The 17,195-nt window shown below is 40.3% G+C and overlaps 1 protein-coding gene across 2 annotated transcripts in view; it reads right to left on the bottom strand.

Annotated features, from left to right (window-relative positions):
• LOC118824768 (WD repeat-containing protein 70) overlaps positions 1-17,195 on the bottom strand; it is a 67,878-nt gene that overhangs the window by 40,864 nt on the left and 9,819 nt on the right. For both annotated transcript variants that reach the window (XM_036595155.1, XM_036595156.1), the window contains exons 8-9: positions 14,749-14,902; positions 8,872-8,948 (exon numbers count right to left, since the gene is read on the bottom strand). In XM_036595155.1, the coding sequence (XP_036451048.1) occupies positions 8,872-8,948; positions 14,749-14,902 (231 nt within the window). The remainder of the gene's footprint in view (positions 1-8,871; positions 8,949-14,748; positions 14,903-17,195) is intronic.

Raw genomic sequence — 17,195 nt, 5'->3', positions numbered from 1 at the left:
TTTCCACAACTCTCCCCACCTCAGCAGATGCTATCTGCCTTAGGGCTGGTGTTTAGCTCTGGGAGACACAAGTGGCAGGGACAATTCCCCCAGATGAATGGATAAGGAGGGCGGTATAAAAGAGTAGCTGATCAAAGCAGAGGGATGGGGCTGAATGGGGCTGAGGGTTGAGGCCCCTAGAGGCTGGATGTGTGGGTGTTATCACCCTGCTGATTACGAAGAGAAGCTGGCCTTGTTTTAGGGGCCGCTGACGATAAGGGGGGGGAAGTGCCAGGGGAACAAATAAGGCTTTGCCAAGCAGAGGGGATTCCTCCACTCGAATAATTAAGAAGGGACTGCTTCTTGAGCCACCTCCAATCAGAGCACAGATTGTTAAAGTTGTTGGACTTCGAATAAAGACGGACATGCACCAATAACTCTGCTATTCAGTTTTTTCAAAGAATAGTAGTGGAAGCGACTTCCTCCCAGTCACATGTTGGAGAAGTGAATGAGGACATCTGGGGGTGGGGGGGGTGGGGGCAAGGTTCCTCAGAAGTACAGCGTTAGCCACAAAAACACAAACTCCAAATGGTATGAGCATTCTTGATGGAGACATGGAACACTTCATCTGTAAAGGGGAGCGCAGTTTCAGACTCACTGGACTGTAGACGAACCTGATGCATCTCTCACCCAATGCCCCGACTTGTTCCTCAGCCCCAAAGGACATGAGTCTCACACCATTTTAACTGTGGAGATGTAGTTTCACGGGTGGAAGACAGAGTTCACCCCAGTAAAAGGCCCAAATTAGGTTATCTCCAATTCCATGGTGAGTTGCAAGAGGACAGGGTTACATATAGAAAAATGAGAGACATACTCTGGCGACAACTGTGGTATGCAAGAAATGAACAAATATTAAGTGATCTTGGCATCTCAGAGAGGTGAAGAAGGTTATCTTGCAACAAATGAGACTAAATACATGTCTAAAGTGATAGATCATTCATAAATAGAGGAATTTCGAGTGCAACATTTTAAACATATTTGTCTACAATGTAAGTTTATGTAATAAACATTGACAAAGTGAATGTTAAATACCTTGTTGTGTTGCTACAGTCAAAAAACAATGATGAAATGATGTAAAATATGAATACATTTTCTTCAACCAACTAGTTTCTGAACAAGATAAGGACCATATGCAGCTCAGCAAAAGTTTCAATATCACCTTGTAACATACTTTCCCAACCCTCACCTAAACGAAGTATAAAATGCTACAAAACCAACCACCTGGAAAAGAAAGAAATATTTCAATAAATTCAACACAGATCAATGTCCATCCATATGGAAATTCCAGGCAGATTCCAATATTTGATTTTTTTTAAAGTACATATCTGTCAGTGCTAATTTATATACACACTTATAAAAAGAAGATTAAGAGACATCAGAATTGCACTGCAGAAAAATCTAAAACTTATTTGTAAATGGTTTCCTAATGCAGTAAAATATACTGGTATGATTCCGATATCATTGCTTGCGCCCACTGAATACCTTTAAGAACAGGTGCCAAACCACCAGTAAAGGCTCAGACAGAGCTTTATCCTGAGCCAAAATCCCTATACTCACGCCCAGTGGGGCATTTAAGGAATCCGCGGCATTCGATCTAGAGCAGAAGATTCTTCAGGTGGTGTTACAGGAGATTTGAGCTGTGGGGCAAAGGGTAGTGGTGTGGAGAGATCTCTCAGAAGCCATTACACGGTGTCAGAAAAATCTGACTTTACAGCTTGCCCTCGGCAAACCGTGGGCGAAGAATGTTGCCTCATGAAAAGAGGAGGCTGAATAAACTATATTGGCAGCCAAAACTGAGGCACTGAGGCCCCACATCAGGGTAAATGTTTCTGAAAGCACATCAGGTGAATAGCATTCGTCTCACTGCAAGTGAAGCAGAAATATGCAAGCCAGAAGTTGTTCTCAGCAGTGTAACCACATTAGCATCATTTGTACACAACAGGGTAATATGAAATTAAAATTAAGCTCACCACATAGTTCTTTGAAACAAATATGAAATCTCTGAGCACAAGCAACTTCATGGGAGTATGGGAACATGAATTCACACTTTATGATTAAAAACAAAAAAACACATGTTCTGTAGAGCTTCATGTCAAAGAGCACTCTACTCCCAAGATTATAATATACAGCATAACGCTCATCAAATTACTCAACTGGACATTTCTGCAGCAAACATTCCTCGAGTATGGAAATCCCCTTGCATACAACTCTTCTATGTTATCTAAAATGCTTTTAATGCTATCTCACATGGCAGAGAAAGCAGTTCTTCACCAAATAACTTGGCAGGAAAGCCGGTCTGCTTAAAGCAGGCTGTGAATAAGCACATGGGTGGCCAGGGGGACGTCTAGTCTTATTCAGATATGAATGGGGAATGTCTGCTGTGCAGACTAAATGGCAGAGACGGTCGACAGCAGTGTGGTGGTTAGAAACTGGCCAATCATGAATGGGCTAGAAGCTGACAAACTGTATAGCAACAGCAGATGGGCTACACAATTGTACAGTTACAAAATAGACTTACACTCTTTGAAAAAAGAAATTTAAGCTGTCAGATTTTTTTCTTTGAGCGATACTACAGAAGAACCATTCTGGTTTCCTAAAGAACCTTTTTTATAAATGAGATGTCTAAGTGTGAAGAATTTAAAGGTACCTAAAGGAACCTAATCCAAAAGGTAAAACCTTTTATCAATTTAAGGGCTTTACCACTACATTATATGTTGGTTCTTTAAACTTCTTTACTTCTTTAAGGATTTTCAAACTCATGCATTTCATTTACAAAAACTGTTCTCTAAAATAACCCAAAAACTCTTTTTTATGGCTTTGGGGCCTTTTTGGCATGTTTATTTTTATGAGTGTATAAGGTAAGTGGACCTCATAAAGCGGCCAGTAAAGTACAAGGAAGGTGTTGCTAATAAAGTGGAGAGTGAGTGTAGAAGTCCCACCGCCTTTGGTTATTGTTTTGACATCTGACAAGCTTTTGAGCTGGGCATGTCAACTATGGTGGTTTCAATGTTAACGACAGATGATTTACTAAGATTTTTAATCATTTTTGGAGCAACACATCCAAGATTCTCCAGCATGCATTTCAAGACATACACAACACTGTGATATCACAGCAGCGAAATAGGACTACGTGGATAAAGCCTACGGATCACATCCAAAAAGTGAGAAAACTTATCAAATAGTGATCCATGTAGAAGACTAAAATAAAACAGCAGCAACAGCAGCACTGCAAGGTAAGGAAATACATAACTGTATGTATCTTAAGGATGAGACTGAATGCCCCATTAGGTCTTTTAAATACAATTAAGGTAAGCTATCTGTAATCTAGTTTCAAGGGTCACACATGATCTTGGAACAAGAACATATGTCTGGGGACAACTTGTTAAACTTTTGGTGACAGACTGTGCTGCAAACAAGGGTACACCCCCTTAAAACCTGCTCCCAAACTCCTATAGTCTGTGCTCCTTTAATTACCAGAGTATAACTGATGACAAGCAAAACAAGCTAACTAGCAAAGCGTCTATCTTAAACCAATGGAACAGGTTTTCCCTACAAGGGGTAAGTTTCTTGAGGGACTTTTCAGCCATGCTAACTTATGTTATATCAATGGACTAATGACAGGCTTGTTGTCCGTCAGACAATGTTGACAAGTGCACTTTTGGCCCCTTCTTTGAGCTCCGCCTTCACAAAACATTGGATTAGTTTAGAAATCTCAGACTCAGTTTGTCAGAATTTCAGAATCTCAGCTTGTTCTCACACTACAATACGTCCCCACAAGCTCCCACCCACATTTTGCTCAAAATTCCTCAAGGTTATCCCAAACTTTCATGTTGTAAGATCTTGTCTGGCCCAGCAAGAGTAATCATTCTCCATTTTGCTCTAAAGTTCACATGAATTTTGTGCTTATATCGACTTATATCGATACTAAAACCAACAGAGAGATTCTTTGTCGGCAAGCCAGTCCTGTTTAATCCTGATCCTGCACCTTTCCTCGCGTCAACCGTTTAGGAAATGGGTAAAATTGACTCCTCCAAAGTCTTGGGATATCAGGTATTCTGTTTACAGCACCCCACAAAAAACACTACGGAATATACAGTGGGTGCTTGAAAGTTTGTAAACCCTTTAGAATTTTCTATATCTCTGCATGAACTTGACATAAAACATTGTCAGAAGTCCTAATAGTAGATAAAGAGAACCAAATTAAACAAACGAGACAAAAATATTAGACTTGGTCATTTCTTTATTGAGGAAAACGATCCAATATTACACATCTGTGGCAAAGTATGTAAACCTTTGTTTTCAGAGCAGCAATAACTGCAACAAAACATTTCCAGTAACTGTTTATTAGTCCTGCACATTGGCTTGGTGGAATTTTAGCCCATTTCTCCATACAAAACAGCAGCAAGTGTTATGTTGGTGGGTTTCCTCCCACGAACTGCTTGCTTCAGGTCCACAACATTTCTATAGGACTAAGGTCAGGACTTTGACTTGGCCATTCCAAAACATAATATTTATTCTTCTTTAACCATTCCTTGGTAGAACGACTTGTGTGCTTAGGGTAGTTGTCTTGATGCATGACCCACATTTTCTTGAGTTTCAGCTCACGGACAGATGTCCCGACTTTTTCTTTAGAATTTGCTGGTATAATTCAGAGTTCATTGTTCCATTAATGATGCAGCAAAACAGGCCCAAACCATGATACTACCACCACCGTGTTTCACAGATGGGATAAGGTTTTATGCTGGAATGCAGTGTTTACCTTTCTCCAAACATAACGCTTCTCACTGAAACCCAAATGATCTATTTCGGTCTCATCCATCCACAAAACATAGTTCCAACAGCCTTCTGGCTTGTCCATGTGATCTTTAGCATTCTCCTCGCAACCCTGCCATGCACACCACTGTTGTTCAGTGTTCTACTGATGGTGGACTCATGAACATTAACATTAGCCACTGTGAGACAGGCCTTTAGTTGCTTCGAAGTTACCCTGGGTTCCTCTGTGATCTTGCGGACTATGATCTTTGTTGGTCGACCACTCCTGGAGAGCGTAACGATGGTCTTAAATTTCCTCTATTTGTACACAATCTGTCTGACTGTGGATTGGGGGAGCCCAAACTCTTTAGAGATGGTTTTGTAACCTTTTCCAGCCTGATGAGCATCAACAACTCTTCTTCTGAGGTCCTCAGAAATCTCCTTTGTTCGTGCCATGATACACTTCCACAAACATGTGTTGTGAAGATTAGACTGTGACAGATCCCTGTTCTTTAAATAAAACAGGGTGGTCACTCACACCTGATTGCCATCCCACTGATTAAAAACACCTGACTCAATTTATCTGCTAATCCTAAAGGTTCACATACTTTTGCCACTCACAGATGTGTAATATTGGATCATTTTCCTCAATAAAAAAAATGACCAAGTCTAATATTTTTGTCTCATTTGTTTAATTTGGTTCTCTTTATCTACTTTTAGGACGTGTGTAAAAAACTGATGACGTTTTAGGTCAAATTTACGCAGAAATATAAAAAAATTTCTAAAGGTTTCAGAAACTTTGAAGCACCATTGTATCTGAAAGTTTGAAGGGCCCAGGCATAGTTATCTGTGCTAATTTAGGACTGGACAATCATTTAAGGGAAGGGTTTAGCAAAAAGACAGTTCCAGAGCTGTGAAGTCTTCTCTACTCTCCTCACTACACCGACCTCTGTCGAGTACTCATACAGGTTGAAGGGGGACCAGTGACGTGAGTTTGCAAGTTGTTTAGGCTACAACTGTCGATAATTAAACTTGATTATTAAGTTGTGTCTGTGAACCAATTTTTTTTTTCCATTCATGATAAAACAAACAATAAGCCATTCTGCCCTGCAATCTGTCATTATGACCATTTTAAAATATGGACATTATAGAGCTTTTGTACAGCGCACTGCTAATAAAAATTCACACCGATTTTACGAACACGTTTATCGACTAATTGTCACAGCTCTTGCATGCTGGCATGGCTGACCTTTGGGCCAGCAGTTGGGATCAACGTGCAGCTGTTCAGAGTCCCTCGAGCCCTGCACCGCTGCCCCCATTAGCAAATCAGAGGGACCGCCTCACTCATACATTTTCATTAGGCTGTGGGCTTAATCTACAATGACTTGGACATTATCACGCTTCTTAGCCAGCTTCTTCTCACCTCTGACCCTCAGCTAATCAGACTGAAGCGCTGTGCCTCACTTGAGCAAAGCAGTGGAGTTAGCCTCCAACTCCCCTGTCTCATGTTAACACCCACCATGATCATTATACTCTCTGCGAGACCCTCTTAGGCTGGAAGTGTGATTGAGAGAGACAGAGGCAAGAAATAAAAAAGGAAAAACACAGGCGAAACACAGGGGAGCCAGGCCACACGAGTTGATCGCAGAACACCTCCCGTCACTTCGCAGCCCCCTCTCCCAGTCTCTGGAGTCCACGGTGCTGAAATGAGGTCCAGCCAGGGACAGCGCACATCTGCAGCTGCTCTGGCCCGAAATTGCTCCCTGTTCCCTCCTCTCACACAGCTGGCAACACCCATGGTAACGTGCCACGGGATGATTTCCAGAAAGTAAATTAAACCGGAATAAAACAGCCCCGTATGTGTAACTGCAGGCCACACTGTAAACACTCGACAACGTTGTTTTCTGGTGGCCATTTTCAATAACAATGACAGTGTTGGGTTTCCACACTGTGGCCTGTCCAGACCATTATAGTAATCACGGAGTGTGCGCTTACAAACACACATGCAGCCTCAACTCATGATTACATTAGCGGAGTTAGCTTTTCAATTATGAAAATACATTTTATATATTTGTTTAAAGTGGTTTTAAACCTTTGGTGAAATTTGCAGCAGTACTTTGAAAGACATAAGAGTTTCTCTTCGGGCTATTGGGTATTTTTGTATCACCTGCCCTCTGCAAACCTGCTTGTTGTCGACTAAATAACTTTTTTTTCACTACCTGAAAATGACATTAAAATGAAATAATCAATTTAGACATACTTGCTGACACATCTTCTTGGCAGCTTCTACTTCGCAGAGCTTGAGGTGTACTTTTCTTTTATTTTTTTTTCCCCGTTTTGTTTTCACTGCGAACCAGTCAGTCGTAAAATCATGAACATGTGTTAGCAGTGTTTAATGCAGGATCCTCACAATTCACTTTGTAAACAACCTTTCTAACATTAGCAGTACAATGGAAATTTCCCTTAATACCATGACTGGATTCCTTTTTTTTTTCATGTTAGAACCATGTATCTTTATATTTTATGATTTATTTTAAACCAAAGCTTAAACAAAATCTGACACTTCTAAGAGGCATTCGGACAACATATTGTTTGTATGTTGACTTCTTCAATATAGACTTAAAACGGGCTGCAATAAATATTGATAAAACCCAATAAATACGATAATTAAAAGTTGCAGAAACAGAAAAGCCTTTCAAATAACCGCCAGGTTTACCACTTTTATGAACCCGGGAACTTCTGTGGGGAAACAAACGCTAATCGAGCCAAACACTAGATTCTCAACAGTAGCACGCAGCTGCAGCTCTGCACATCGATCAACACAAAGCGGACTCCTTGTGATTTGGCAGAGTTTGTAGACTCTCACAGTTCCAGACAATAGTTTTAACTTCAGATGCAGCCCAAATAAGTTTTGTACATCCCTGGATTGCTAACAGGCTCTCAGTTGCGTTTATTACTGAGAAGAAATGAGAGTGCTCTGGCTAGCCAGCTGTCCAAAGCGGTAAGAAAATGATTGATATTTGCTATAGTTCTAGACAAACTTAAAGCCTATCTCTGAATATTATCAAAGACTGTCAGCCAGACTGTTTGCTGAGCCGGTTAGCCTACTCTAATAAAGACAGTATCCAGTCTAATCAGCCTTCAGAGAGCCTGTTAACAGCAACCAAAAGCCTCCCATTACGTATAAAGAAGCTCTTTGGGGGAATTGGCGTATATTATCCACAAATGTCATTACGGATGTCATTTGGTCCTGGCAGGTGACGTACATCACATAGAGCTAATAGATAAGAGAACAGTCAATTGTAAGAGAAAATGGGGGAGTTTGAAGTGAAAATGTTGATGATAATCAAAGGATTCACACAAAATACATATTATGGCTTTAAAATGATTCTTATTAGCATCATATATCACTCATATATATATTTATTTATTGTAAGTTTTTGTTTTATTTTTTGCTATTCCTGGATCCACCATCCTTTTAAGTTTCCACATATGTGGAAAACTTAAAAAGCCATTCCAGTATAGCAATTTATGCTACTGTTGATCAGATTGTGCTATTGTGATATAAGTAATAGGTAGATATATAAGCTAGAATAATCATGACACATGGTAAAAGTGTGTAAAAAAGACATAGTAAAAGCATTGGTAAAAGACACAGCAACAGCAAGTTTGGATCATTAAAAACAACCCTTGCGGGAGACACAGAGATCCTGAAGATTATCCGGGATTATCCACTAAACCACAAGAACAAATGGTGTTTTGAAACGAACAGCCTCGCAAGATATGAGGCAGGACACTCTGGAGTTGGCCGTGATATATTCTGCTGAGGAACAAACTTACCTTTGGGACAGCAGAAAACCTAGAAAAGTTCACTGTACTCAAGGTCTGCATTAACACAAGTGACCCTGGTTATATAACTCAAGCACTGAGTCAAAGAAACCACTGTGGCAGGCATGGCTGACCTTTACTGCCTTAAACTGCTATATGCACTGGAATTCTATATTGAGCTGGAGGGCTCATGCTCCTGAAGGGGCCTACCTCTGTACTCAAATTTCTGCTCATCTTTTAGGGATTACTCACCCATCGTTGGAACAGGTGAGGAACTCTTCTTTGATCTTGGGGTGCCAACAGCCGCTGTTCAGCATGGCCGTGTGGCCCTGTGGAGCAACACAAGACAAACAGCTTGACATCAACTGTCTCTGTGGGCCTCAAACACAGAGTGTGAATAGAAGGAATGTTAAATGTGCCCTGTGGGTTTTTTTAAGTACTGTTAATTTACAGGCAACTGAATAAGATGCGATGACAGTTCAGCAGTAAAACACAGGGTTCTAATGTAATCTTTTTGCCAAGAAACACTGGTGCTTCTGTACTGAAATGAACAGGAAAACACAGAAAAGTACAACTTAATATGAACTTTTTTTATTCTCTCTTTTTTCTTCATTTCTCCCATCAATCAGAAAGGATGCTAATTCAGCAATCAGGTTTTTCCTGCATTGTCCAAGCCCTTAAGGATGATTTGAAATCAACATTAGAACATATTTTCCATCTTTCAGTATTTATTATGTTCTTTCTTGACAGTTTCTTTCATTTCATCTGCGTTCATGTCATTTATCTAGTCAACAGAAAGTATGTATTTTGCACCCTGCAGATCTTGTCAGTTTGGCCTGTCAGCTTGTTTACTGGATAGTCAGTCTTGATGGATTCACACTTTATTAAAAGTGTATTATAACAATGCAATTTGTGCTAAAGAGAATGTAGACTAAGGCCTAATCCCATTTCACCCCTTGCCACTACCACTGCTCCCTTCTCTATTGCGTGTTCACGCCTAGGGGTAGGGTGTCCCGATTTTTGTGGTGATAAATGGGTAGGGTGAAGTGTTGGGGCTACATCGCTTTTCAGAGGCACAATCCAAACGGAGTGTTATGAAAAAAAAAAAGAAAAAACGGCAAGATGGCTGCGCAAGCGACCAAAAAAAACCTACATATGTGAGTATTTTCTGTGTTAAAAAATGATGACAACCATTGTATCTTAGTTTAATGCCACTTCAATGTATTATGGCCCTTTTCTTCACAGCAAGCATAAAAAATATTAGTAGTATGCTAAAGTCTCAGTAGCTAGCTAGCTAAATTCCCTGTTCCTGCTGCACCATTTAGGGTAGAACGGGTAAATTCCATAGCTGACTTCAGCTTTATATAACTGGAGAATTAGGGGTGGGTGATAATAAATAATTGCCGCACCACCCCCTCTTTGAAGGCATATGATACCCTAAATTTAACTAAGCGAGGTGCTTAAATTTCACCCCAGTCACTGCAGACTGGCAGGGTCGCCTACAGAGCACCGCTAGTAGCCTGTTAATGATGTAATGTTCTTTTTTATTTGAGGGTCCCATTTCGTAGTGGAAGATTTCAACCACTACCCCTTGCAACTCAGTTCCAAGGAGCAAGGTGACACTCGAAAACAAGGGGTAGGGGTAAAAATAAGAAATGGGACTGGGCCTTGAGGCTTCTTAAAAATTAAATGAGTGCACCAAAACTTGTCTTGTTTGGAGTCGGTTCTTATCAGTGAGCTAAGCCAATTGATCTGACTCACTGAAAAGAGCTGGAATGTCCATCACTAGCTGTGCAATTTTTTATAGCACACCGATGAACTCTACAAAACTCATTTTTCCCTAGTTTTAATTTGAAGTCTAATCAAATTTAAAAACACTCCATATGGAATATTTCTCTGTTATTTGAGAGGGCCATTTAGCTGCTAGTTTCTCTGCATTGCATCCATTTTGTGTCCTGTTTAAATGCTAGCATGTGAAATCAACACGTTTAGCTTTAATTTGGCTAATATTGCTGGGCAGTGAAGGTGAGATTTACGTGAAAGTGCAGCAAAGGCAAAAGAGTTTAGCAGTGAACCAGCAGCTTTTAACTTTTTCAGATTTGACAGCTATGCTGGTTGGTCATTTTGCAGGTTAGTTAGGCTTATTATGACATGCGCGATGAGTCATTAAGCTAATTTTCTCCTAAAGCCCTGCAAATATAGTTGCATTTGAGGGCAGTGGCATGCATAATGGAGTGGTAGGCTATTCAGAGGCAAAGTCTGTCATCGTAGAGGCTCCAAAATCAACACTGTGGTCACTTTTTCTTTTTTAAAGGAGCAAATGTGAGCATTATGCTCAAACTGCAGAACCCCGGTGCCCTACAATAATTACGAAACGAATATTTTCCCTTAAGCCAAAATATCCTTTTCGTATCAGACACTCACTCATTCCACACCATTTTCCTAAAAAGAAACAAAACTGCTTGAAACAAGCCTCCTCAGGAGCCCAACCACCCTCAAATGTTTCAAGCTGTGTGATCACTCACTATCAACCTCAAGTGATTTCCTCTGTTCAAACAGCACAGTAAAATTAGCCATAACAAATAACAACTTCAAGCGAGGTTTGCTCTGAGTGAAGCTCCTCGTGCCCAAAAACAGAACACTGGAGCGCTGCAATCACGGTGGAGTGGAGAGAATTTACTGCAAGTGCCCCATCCAGCCAATTAACCTGCACATACATACACGTAACCTCAAAACCAATTTGACCTGTTTTGGAGTAGCAAAGCAGATCAAACGAGCGGGAGTTGGTTCTCTCTTTACTGTTCCGCACCGAGTTCTCAAAGCTGCGGGCTAATCACATCTCTAATGGTATGACAAAGTTAATTTCTCCCATACGGAAAAAAAGAATAACAAAATAAACAACGGTGGTCAAAGTGCCAGAGATTCAGTTGAATAGGAGGAAGTGTTCTTGCTATGCATGTACGACCCACTCTTTCAACAGCACAAGACAGCTAATTGGCAATGACTAAATAGAAGCAGACAGACACTGGTATATATTTACACGCACGCAGGAAAACATGCCGAGCGCCCCACAAGGAGAAACAGCTAAATTACAAACAGGAGCAGGGAGAAGTGTCACTCTAGATTCTAGGAAAGCCCTGTGTGTGTGTGTAAGGGAGAACGTCTGTGAATGGCATGCGGATACAGCACATTAGCCTGGGTCACCTTCAGTGGGCCACCGCTCAGCTTCACTCCACAGAAAACTGCCTGCAAATTGGAGGCCAATGGAGCAGCGCAATGTTCTCACAAGGGAACTAAAAAAAGAGGCACACCCATTCACCCGGGTGTGTGCGCGTGTGCTGTGTGACTGACTGTGTGGGGCGCAGGGAAACGGACAGACGACCAGGTGCAGTGTTTAGTGACCCTTCAACTCACTGATGCAAGAATTTGAACCACACTTCATTAGGACTTCAACAAACACAGGCTCCAGATGCAGCAAACAAATAGCAGGACGCACCCATAAACTAACCAGGTCACTGCTCGCTACTTCTGAACTAACTTCTTGGAACCTTTCTGTCTATGACCAACTCTAAAGAAATGAGCATTTCTTCCAAATCAATCACAAAACTGACATGGAGCAAACTACACAGGTCACTCACAGCCATAGAAAAACAGCATTTAGTGTTTTACAGCCTTTCAAATCCCAGGCTGACGACAAATTTTTGGCATACTTCAGAATAATCACATCATTAAAGTTCCTGTCGACATGGCTGCAAATGTTTACAATTTTATTTTAATAGTAAAGAAACACTGCGGATTAAGCATTTATGATTGTTACTTTCAGGAAATATTTGTAAAGTAATACAATTCAATAGTACTTAAATGCTCCCAATATTCCAAGCTGCTGGCTGCTCACAACTGTGTGAGTGTGTCAGAACACACATCACCACCGACACCAGAGATGACACATGCAGCAGGCTGGATCAGTGGGATTCAGCCCCACACACCCGAGCCCCCCTGCGGGAAAATAAATGACCTGCTCTTCTCGGCTGCTCCCTGGACGGTAAGTAAAAAGTACAAAACGGAGAACAAGCGGCTAATGTTCGAGAACTCTGGCTTTCATCTTATGACGGGCAGATCACAGACATGTTGTGTCTGTTATTTGAATGCTCAGCACTAATGTTTTATCCATAACCTATAGCTAGCTAGCCAACTGGTCACAAGCTTCCATTAAAGTCAGTACAGTCATATGTAGAGACATGGTGGAGACGTCTTTCATGTGCCTCATTGTGTGCCACATCTGTAAAGTTAAATAGTGGGAATACACTGAGAGCCTTGACGTAAGTGGGGAGACAGCTAACAAAATGCTAAGCTAACATATAGTATCGCTTATAATAGGACACAACAGGTGTCTAATGCAAGTAGGAAGCAGCGTCTAACAAATTTAGAAAAGCTTAAATAACCTACTTGCTGGGAGTTTTGGATGGGAGTCAGAGCAGAATCTCTCAACAGTTTAATCTTTGGTGTATTCATATGATCAAACTCATATAGGTGTGTAAAATTAAGCATAACGCTTTAACAACCTAAATAAAATTGCTGACTTGCAGTTAACTAACCAAAATTATTTTCAATATCATCCATAATATCAAAAATAAGAATAAAAATAAAAAAATAACAACAATACAAGTAATATGTGCACCACAATTCAGGCAATCCATTACAAAAGTGGACGTACTTATTTTACATGCACATTTGTATAAACAAATGCTGCAACTATGTAATGTTTCATTTAAAGACGTACTACACTGTGCCTTTGCTTTGTCCTACTATAGAAAAAAAATACACAGCTAATGCAGAACAGCATTTAAATATATTATTTTAAGAAAATAAACACACTACTCAATCACATGATTCTACCATATTTAAAAAAAGACGTTTTGTTTATTTCACACCAGATTTTTTCCAGTTGTAATTTTAACATTATAAAGTCTAGTCAGTAGGGGGAGCAGTGTGCTCACAGTTCACCCTCAAACTCCACCTACGTGCACAGCCTTGGGCTCACGAGCTGCTGAATGCTGTCATTTTATTGTCTCCCTATGAGATCCTGGTAGGCATTTGACACACTAAAGCTGGTTCATCATTTGCGCTCAAATCTCCACTTGTTTCCAGGTGGTACGAAAGCTTCATTAATCAGACACAGAGTAGTTTATACATCATGTCATTAACACGGTCAAATCCGTGTCCTTTCTTATGCAACTCTGATGACTAAGAGCCCTACGTCTCTAAAAGCTGCCTCAAATAAAATAGCGAAATATCTGTGTTGCAGCCACTGCGACCTCTGGTTACTATTGCCATCACTGTAAAGAAAATCAGTCTATAAAATCTTCTACAATGCCTTCTACAATTTCAAATCACTCTGAATAACTTTGTGACTGAATTATGCAGACGTTTTGTAAAAACTGGAATTCATTTAGTGATTCAAATTAATTCAATGTATCATACATTGTAACGAGAACATCTGAGGGACAATAATAAGAAATTCTAAGCTAAATGTGAGTAGGAATGTAGACTTATTAGGAAGGTAACCGATAAACCAATCCAACGTTTCTTGAAGGCAGAGCTCAAAGTAGGAGCCGATGGTGCATAATACACAGAATAAAAACAAACACGACCTCTTGCAAAAGGAAAACAGTTTTGTTCACTGACAATAGCATTTTGCTAGCTTGTTTCACATGTGTTACTGATTAGCCTCCAGATGTTAAAAGAAAACGAACTCAAGAAATTTGGGGAGTGGGTTTTAGAGGGGGAGTATCATTGTTAGCGGCAGATTTTGCTGTAGTACAAGACCAAAGTTTAACAGGTGGTCCCTAGACCATGTATTCTGGTTATCAGATCAATTCTGACCCCATGAGACTAACAAAACCAATGCTCCACTAATATCAGTGCACCCTAAAATTGGCTAAATATCAATTCTGATGCTATAAAAGTTTGCTTAATAACATGGAATTACTGGTGAAGCAAAAATCCTTCAGTGCAAGGACTGTGCAGGTGACTGAAATATGGGTTAGAGTGGTGTATAGACTTAATATCTCCTTTCAGCTACGTTCTAAAGTGTTCTGCAGAGAAGCCACATAAGTTAAGGCATGGTACCTTGGTATTGGCCATGTCCACAATGTACTGGTCCCCTTTGACGCATTCTAGAACCTGAAAGCCATCCCGATCGAGGACTTTGGCTTGGGAATTTCCTGCCACCACCAGAATCACATCACCAGTGATGCTGTACTGCAAGGATCTGATTTGGTGACTGAAAGAAAAGAACACAGAAAGGTGTTACAAATTATAATAATATGCTAATATGTTAGTTTAAGTCCCACAGAAACAATTTAATTAGTGAGACAAAACGATCAAGATTTATATGGAACAATGAAAAACCTTGATCACAATTTAAGACTTCACAATTAAAATAAAAAGGGGGGAAAGTCATCACCCTGTCTTCAAAACTATTGCAGTCCAGTTCAGACTGCTGACCCACAAGCGTGATTCTATACACACAAATTGAAAGTTTTAGAAACTTAAGTTGCCTATCCTTATACAATTTGTAATGAGTGACAGGATGACCAAAAACATCTTAAATCAATACCCAGTATGCCATCTCTAGTAAAAAAGTACATAATAAAGAAAAGGCCAGTGGCTCTGAGTAGCCAACGCATCCAGTACGTTTTGTACAGAAAACAGCCATGCGCAACGTGTACAGGAAACTGTGAGAGACTTCATGTCTCTACCTCCACGGTCAAAAACATCTGCCTGTTGTGCAAGACTTCCGACCCTTCTGCTTGTTATATAACAGCTTTTAATTGTGAAAAGTCACATGGATGAGACGCCAAATAAAACAATATTTACGGTAGTCATAGTGATTTTAAACACAACAATACGCAAAAGTGGTAGTCTTTGTCGGATGTTTGGTCCGTTTAGTTCCTTCAGAAAAAAAAGCAGGGCATTCCCCGTACGGAGACTCCACACGGCGTTGAGATCACAAGATAAAGACAAGAAAAATAATAACAAAGTTAAGCTTGAGTGCGGTGTTTTCAGAGTAAACCAGATAGTATAATAGCAAACAAAAGTAAATTGTTTGAGAACACTGACAAAGAGAGAAAAAGCTGAAAATTTACGGTTTAAAACCACAAGCTTATTTCTCATTTTCTCTCCTTTGTATGGGCAGTACTGCACGTATCCCTCAGGGATCCAATCATAGTAATCAGACATACGTAGCACGTGAGTCAACATAAAAAACATTTAGGGGCAGCTATTCCTGAGTAAGGCCATGCGCATTTGACTTAGTCATGCTGAAAATGCAATGGAATTAGTTCAAAAGCTTGAATGCCAAAGCATGGATGCATCTCACGGACAGGAGTGTTACCCAGTGTGGGTCACTGCCTTTATAGTCTCCACATGGGCAGTATTGTCTTTGGCTGTGATGCGAGGAGTTTACTGGGGGAGGAACAGCACAGTTTGGCTGATGAGCTGGTTAATGTGCCGTGGCATCGCGCTGATCGTATGCGGGAAAGCCTGCTCCAGCTCAGCCAACTGGCTTCCAATATCTCAAGACACCCAGTTTTCTAAAAACTCACTAGGGTGGGTTTTTCAAATGTTCTTTTTAAATACATCTAGTATTCGAAGTTTCCTTCTTTATATCAGATAGAATTCTTTTGGAACAAAGTACTACGGTCAACAAAAACAGAACTCTTTGGCAATAACTCGGCTCATCATGTTTTGAGAAAGAAAGGCTGCGTGATCCGAAGAACACCATACTCACAATGAAATATGAAGGCGCAAGCATCGTGATCTGGTGCTGCTTCTCAGTAAGTGGCACTGTGGCGTTGCATGCCATACAACAAAACTTGAACAAAGTGATCTACCGGGACATATTCAAAGAGAACTGAATCTCATCAGCCAAAAAAGGGAGAAGACTGACCATCCTCAAAAGAGATCAGTAACACTGAGATATATAACTGGCTCACTACACCGATTCATCCCTTTTTAAAGGCTCAGGCTTTAGCGTGAACCTTTTTAAAGGGACGTTTGTTAAGTTCTTCTTCAGACAGCTTTCTACATGCCATGTGCTTATATTGGAAAAGGTAATAAACATTAACAGTGTTCCTTGTATATTTGTTTTTTTTCCTGTAGTGAGAAATATTACTCTAAAATGTAAATGAACACTGTCTTTTGAAAATATACACATTCCAAATACTTGTATTCCTTTACACCCCAATCCTGCTCAATTACCTTAAAAAGACTTGTGAATAATTTCAATTAGACTTGCTTATGTAGTTTCTGACATCAGGACATGTTACCTATAAAGTGTATAAAAGTACAGAAAAAGATGGCTGATACTACTATTTTAGCTGTGCAACATACTGTTTAGATACCTATTTTCATGTATTTGTTGATCTACTCCTTTACAAAAGAAAACGAAACAACATCTAGACATATCAAGACACAAGCCCTTCAACTGGCTCGGCATCTGGGTGCAGTTAGTTGGCCGGGCCGATCCGACATGAGAGAGAGGCCCCATTCCAGAGGGATGAGATCTAACGTAC

The sequence above is a fragment of the Colossoma macropomum genome, unplaced genomic scaffold (genome assembly GCF_904425465.1).
Source record: "Colossoma macropomum unplaced genomic scaffold, Colossoma_macropomum, whole genome shotgun sequence".
Lineage (NCBI taxonomy): Eukaryota > Metazoa > Chordata > Actinopteri > Characiformes > Serrasalmidae > Colossoma > Colossoma macropomum.
The sequence above is the reverse complement of the archived record's forward strand: the minus strand, read 5'-3'. Positions and strand labels throughout refer to the sequence as shown.